This window comes from Seriola lalandi, unplaced genomic scaffold (genome assembly GCF_002814215.2).
Source record: "Seriola lalandi dorsalis isolate HSWRI2012SDOR001 ecotype SW California unplaced genomic scaffold, Sedor1 jcf7180002055008, whole genome shotgun sequence".
NCBI classification, from domain to species: Eukaryota; Metazoa; Chordata; class Actinopteri; order Carangiformes; family Carangidae; genus Seriola; species Seriola lalandi.
In genome coordinates this window covers 1583814-1589772 of record NW_019525551.1, presented here as the reverse complement: position 1 = coordinate 1589772, position 5959 = coordinate 1583814, and the positions used below count along the sequence as shown (strand labels likewise).

General features: G+C 40.5%; 1 protein-coding gene across 3 annotated transcripts in view; it reads right to left on the bottom strand.

Annotated features, from left to right (window-relative positions):
• Nucleotides 1–5959, bottom strand: part of carmil2 (capping protein regulator and myosin 1 linker 2) — a 67898-nt gene that overhangs the window by 52517 nt on the left and 9422 nt on the right. For all 3 annotated transcript variants that reach the window (XM_087171547.1, XM_087171546.1, XM_087171545.1), the window contains exons 7-12: nt 4508–4578; nt 3527–3600; nt 3360–3435; nt 1638–1726; nt 862–956; nt 77–163 (exon numbers count right to left, since the gene is read on the bottom strand). In XM_087171547.1, coding sequence (XP_087027673.1) covers nt 77–163; nt 862–956; nt 1638–1726; nt 3360–3435; nt 3527–3600; nt 4508–4578 — 492 coding nt within the window. The remainder of the gene's footprint in view (nt 1–76; nt 164–861; nt 957–1637; nt 1727–3359; nt 3436–3526; nt 3601–4507; nt 4579–5959) is intronic.

Here is a 5959-nt window from a genome sequence, read left to right as displayed (position 1 = left end):
AGGTTTAGGTCTGTGTGTGTGTGTGTGTGTGTGTGTGTGTGTGCGTGCGTGTGCGTGTGTGTGTGTGTGTGTGTACCTCTTGCAGTCATTGATACCCGTGACAGAGAAAGGTGCTTGAGTCCTTCAGCTAGATTTGCCAACTCCTGACTGAGAGCTATTATACCTTGGAATGAAAACACAACACACACACACACAACATTATTTAGTGGCCATGTTTTATCTTGCCTGACGGTGCCTGCTGTATTATCCGTCTATGTGCCCTTCTACAATCTTTGTACGGATGGATTAAACTTTTAACTTCAAACTATCTTCATGGCTTGATCCTGTCAGAGGTAGATTTGATTCCTTCACGCTGCTGACAGTCAGAGCTGGAGGCACTTTGTTTTCAGGTTGTCCGTCTGTACGTCCCATTCTCATGAAAATGGGACTTCGTCAAATTTGGCACAACTTGGACTCAAGGATGAACTGATTAGATTTTAGTGGTCAAAGGTCAAAGGTCAAGGTCAGTGCGACCTCACAAAACACTTTAGCCATTGCTCAGCAATTATGACAAAGTTTCACTCAAATGGTTGATATTTTCTCTCTGACTGTGGATAAACAGGGATGTAATCTGAAACTAGTGTGAGTGGAGGAGGCAGACAACCACCAGGAGGTGATTCTAGTTTCTCCTGTTTTTGTAATTTGGGTGAACTGAACCTGAGCTGCTTCAGACTAAAGAACAGCTACACACAGCAGACAAATCTTCACAGACGAAGACATAAACAGTGAAATCTGCAACTTGGGTCAAGATGGAGGAAGGCTTAGAACCACTCTTCTAAATACCATGCTATACCACTCAGATGTGTTATATAAGAAGCCCACCTTTGTCTTCGATTGGATTTCCAGAGAGGTTGATAGAGTGCAGGGTAGAGGAGGTGTGCTCCCGCAGGGCGGCTGCCATTTTTATTGCAAAGTCTCTGCAGCAGAAAAAAAAGTTACTTCTCAATCTCAATCTATACCTCAATTAGATACAGCCTGTTGAAAAATGTAGGTTAAATCTTTCTTAGGCATATGTCCGTTAGTTATACAAGTGTCTGTTGGTCTGTCAGCCGTTGTGTACATTCAAATCATCAGCTGACACAAAACAGCTGATTATTGGCCACAGCCCAATATCTGAGGCATTGATTGCAAATCTTCACAGTCATGTTTGAAATGGCAGAACCAGTCAGCTGTGAAGAATCTTGCAACACGTCTGCATTCCTGTGGGTCGCAGGATCAAATGGTGACACAATTTGTTCGTCTTCAGCTTCAATCACAAGAGAACATTGTCTTACTGATTGCAGGCTGTTGGACTGAGGACCGTGCACCACAGTATCATTACATCCCAGTTTTTTTAAACATCTGAGCCCCTCCTCTGTGGCTTGGGTGACCCTGTGCAAAAGCTCTGAATCATCTGTACAACTTCAGATCCCTCTCCAGGGAAAATCTACTTTAACATGATGCACAGACTCAAACAACCAGTCTTAAACTTAAGCATGGGTCACTGAGCAGAATCCCTGAAGAAGTGGAGAGTTGCGTGTTTGCTCAAATACACCTTTGTAAGTCTTCTGTTTGTTTCCTTTGCCTTCCTATGTATCTGCACTCACACACAAACTCACAGTTTGAGTCCACTGGCCTCCAGGGAGAGCTCCTCCAGACTGGGAGATCTGGACAGCAGGAAAGTCAGCTGCTGCTGGACATCTACGGACTGAAGGGACAAAGACAGAGAGACAGACAGGTCCAAAACAAACGTCTAGTCTGGTATTTTATGATTCAACTGCTCAGGGCAGAGAAATGTTATGACGAATCTCCCAAAGATTCCCAATAAGTTGTCCAGGAATCCTGGACCTAGGAGAGATGTTGCAGGAACCTGGTGGGATGATGCTTCAGTTCCTCCAACCAGAATAACCAAACGGTCGTTTCCTTCAACCCTCTCTTGAAATTGCGCCTCTACGGCAGCAGGTGTACTGGACCTTGGTTGTCATGGTTACAACAAGAAACACATGGACTGTACTGACAGCGGCGTACCTACCTTTGTCACCATGGTTACTTTAATAAAGTATAAGTTGCATAAGTTTGAGAGTTTGAGAGATATAGTATCAGGCAGGCAGGGTCTAAAGAAAGACAGTATCAAGTTGCCCCATATAGTAATGTAGTATATGATGTATATATCCCTATATCAGGAATCATGTTGTCATAAATGTCCCCTGTAAGGGGATATATTACTATCACATAGATACATCCTATGGATATATGAAGATGAGATATATGTTTATATCATATATAAAAAACCCATAGTAAAATTTGTATATGTACATATAGTAAAAATATGATGGATTTTTAAATGGTATAACACGTTGTGACCATATATATAAGTTTTTTACTATTCATTTCTCATTCATTTTAAACACATCTATCTTCCTATTTTGGGAAAGTGGTGTCAGACTTTTGGACTCTACTGTTTATAATATCAACATGTCCTGACAGGCTTTGCATAACATACGTCTACAATCAAGGCATATATACATTAACATTTGTACGGGCTTGACATATTTCAATATATGAAATTGTTCCAATTTCTAATAGGTTTATATATCATTTTTACACGTGTTTTTATTTTATATGTACATATATGTCATACATGGAAATTCAATGTATGTACATATATTACATTTGTGTGTTGCAAATGTAATTACGGGAAACAAGGCTCCAAGTGGTTTTTGGGTGTGTCCTGTACTAACAAAAAAGTCAACACAGACATGTATCATCACTGGTCCTTTCCATTCTGCTAATTTATCCTTCCCTCCGTACTCACTACTCCTGCTCTGGTTCGTAACCCAGAAACTGAACCGTCACTCCTGGAGGAACCACACTTGTATCCCTTGTGGAAGTGTGTGAGTTTTACCAGACAGCAACGCCCCTTTGGTTTCAATCTGTTACTGATTGGTCAGCTGATCTGATGGGTGTTTCTACATCCGCCAAAAGACGCCTGTTTTCTCCCTCTTTTCGGTCGCTGCCAGAGGATGGAGGAGTGAGGACTGGAGGCAGCAGAAAGTAGCATAACGGAAAATATTCTGATTCTCCATGTAGGTCACACTCAGGTAGCTCCTGAGTTGATGTAAAAGACCTTTTGCATCTTACCTCCCTCCTCTTGATTGGTCATCGCTGTTCGACTGATCTCTTGACCTTCAAACTGATGAAAGTCCTTTGACCCAAATATATCATCATCACACTACTTCATATTGTGTCACCTACTGCACATGGAATAAACTGATTCTCTTTGCATCTAAAGAGCCTCCTCTACTTTTTTTTGTCAGCGATCTTTTGAAAAGAGAGTTTACCAGTTTGAGTTCTTTGCAGTAGATCTTGGTAAACCACTGGTTGAAGGACAGAGCAGCCACTGCTAATGCCAAGTCTCTGAGAGCAGAGGAGATGAGAAACAAGGAGGAGGATTTAAACAGGGTGAATGAGCTGTATGAGCTGTAATGAGCTCTGTATAGAATCTCACCTGCTGTCTAAGTGGCTGAAGTCCTGCAGGTTGAACTGTCTCCAGTTGTGGATGTAGTAGATGTTGTCAACATCCTGCGGAAGCAGTTAGCCATGCTTCATTCAGTTATTGTCAAGTAGCTATGAAGTGTCACTTAATTATTTTATGGTGCCTGTGAAGCAAGGGGTTTGCTTTCAACAGCCCTGCCACCCCTCCAAAACAAAGAAGACTTCTTAATGCTGTCAACCAAATGGTTTCTTAAGATAAACATAAAAACTATACACAGTAACAGATGAAAGACTACAAGAAAAGTAACTTTAGGAAATGACTTTTAAATGGAAAAGACTCAAACATGTTTATATTCAGTAGGTCTACCAGTGCTGCAGTTCCCCTTTCCCCCTGATTTAAACCAATTCCACCTTGACCTGCTACAACCGTAAAATGCTGCTAATCCAGTATTAACAATGTAATAGTGTAAAGCTGGTGATGTTAGCTAGCAAGTTTTCATTTTAAATCAATGTGGCTGCTGGCTGTTTAGTTTACTATCTATTACATATGCTCTCTGTGGTAAAGAAGCTCATGATGTCTCATTTTTGGAGGTATGATATCTACAAAGTACAACAGCTGTTGACATGGACTACATGAATTTATGTGAGCTGCAGTTTAGGGAGTCATCTGAAATACTACATTTTCACCCATGCTTGAAGTCTGGACTGAACTTACTGTTGTTAGTACCTTGATCCACTCTCACCTCCTCTGTGTCTGTCAGTAAGTGCGATATTTATACATGACTTGAGCCTGCAGTTAGTCAGCCAATCTAAATCGTAGCCTCTGGGAGGGCACATCGGAATTAACTAATGACTTCACTCCAAACATAGTGTGAATGAGTTCACTCAAATATTGGTAGGGACATGTCCCTAATGTCCATATACAAACTTATACCCTCGCTGTGAAGTTTGGAACACGGGACATATTAAAGTGGTTTATGTTACAGTGACTTACCCACTGAATCTCCTCTCTGAATGGCATCTCATTGAAATCACACAGAGCTGCATAGGTATCAGAGAATCCTCCTGAGGAACACACACACACACACACACACACACACACACACTCTATCTGTCTGCAAATACAATATATTTCTTTTAGATACTAGAGCTTCTGTCCCTGTAACTTTTTAGTCGAAGAACTGTTTGTACATGGGGAAAAAATAAAAACCTGAAGTGTAATGACCTGTTACAGCCTCAGTCTGTGTGATGTAGTTCACCTTGTGATCAAGCAGTATGGGCTTGTCGAGTCAGTGCCGGCCCTGACCAATCTGGTGCTCTAGGCAAGGTTTTAGCTGGCGCCCCCCCCCCCGGCATCACAGTCTGTTTTTCACAACCAATGTTCATACACTCACACAGAAACTGCACAGCTCTGTCTTTGAGATTTTCTGTTCTTTTAGATAGAAAATAATCCACTAAATAAAAACAGTATAAGAAACAAGTGACATAAAATAAATTATAAATACAATATAAATGAGGCATTGAACAAAATAGGATGTTAAAGAAACCAGTCAAGACATTCAAAATTATTGCACAAACAAAAAATATTAACTGCAAATGCAATATGCTTAATGTAGCTGCATGATGTGTTGTACAGCACATGGGCAGGTTTTGTCTGGTGCTGACAATCCACTAGTGTCTCGCTTTCATATTGACTCGATCCAGCCGCCTGTGTTCATGTCTGCACAGTGTCCCTACCCGAGCGATCAGGTGACCACATGTCTTTGTCTCCATTCGGCAGGTGAATGTAGTAGTGACACAGATTTACTCACAGCGTGTCTATATGTAATTTATATATCAGAAATGCTTGAATTTTATTATGTGTGTGTTTAGAACTTTTTATTTCGGGTTGGGGTGGAAAATTTGGAGATTTCACAGAGAAATGCCTCTAAAAATATCTCTTTTCATCTGCTTGACTATATTAATATCAGTTTTGAGACATGTAATGTTCAGATGTTGCAGAGTGGTATAGTAGAGGTTTTGGGCTGGCCCTGTATAATTACAATCCGCTGGGACGCTCAGATCACAACGTCCTTCATTCCAGCAGCTGTCAGACTCCACAACTCCTGCTCTTCCTGACCATGTGCAAACTTGCACTTTTTCATGTACATATCATGTGTATTGTGTATATTGTATTTATTAGTGTATATTTGGTATATTTTTGTTGTATATTTCCATAAATGTTTATTCTATAGATGTTTATTTTCTGCTGTGGTAAATGAATTTCCCAGTTGTGGGATAAATAAAGTTAATCTAATCTAATCTAATCTAATCTAATTCACATGTAGGCTGATGCTCACACCTCTTGATAAATCTCACAAGTGTTAAAAATTGCTTTTGACAAATGAAGAAGATTGAAGATTAGACATGTAGACATCAGCCTCGATGTTACTGGCCAGGAGTAAAT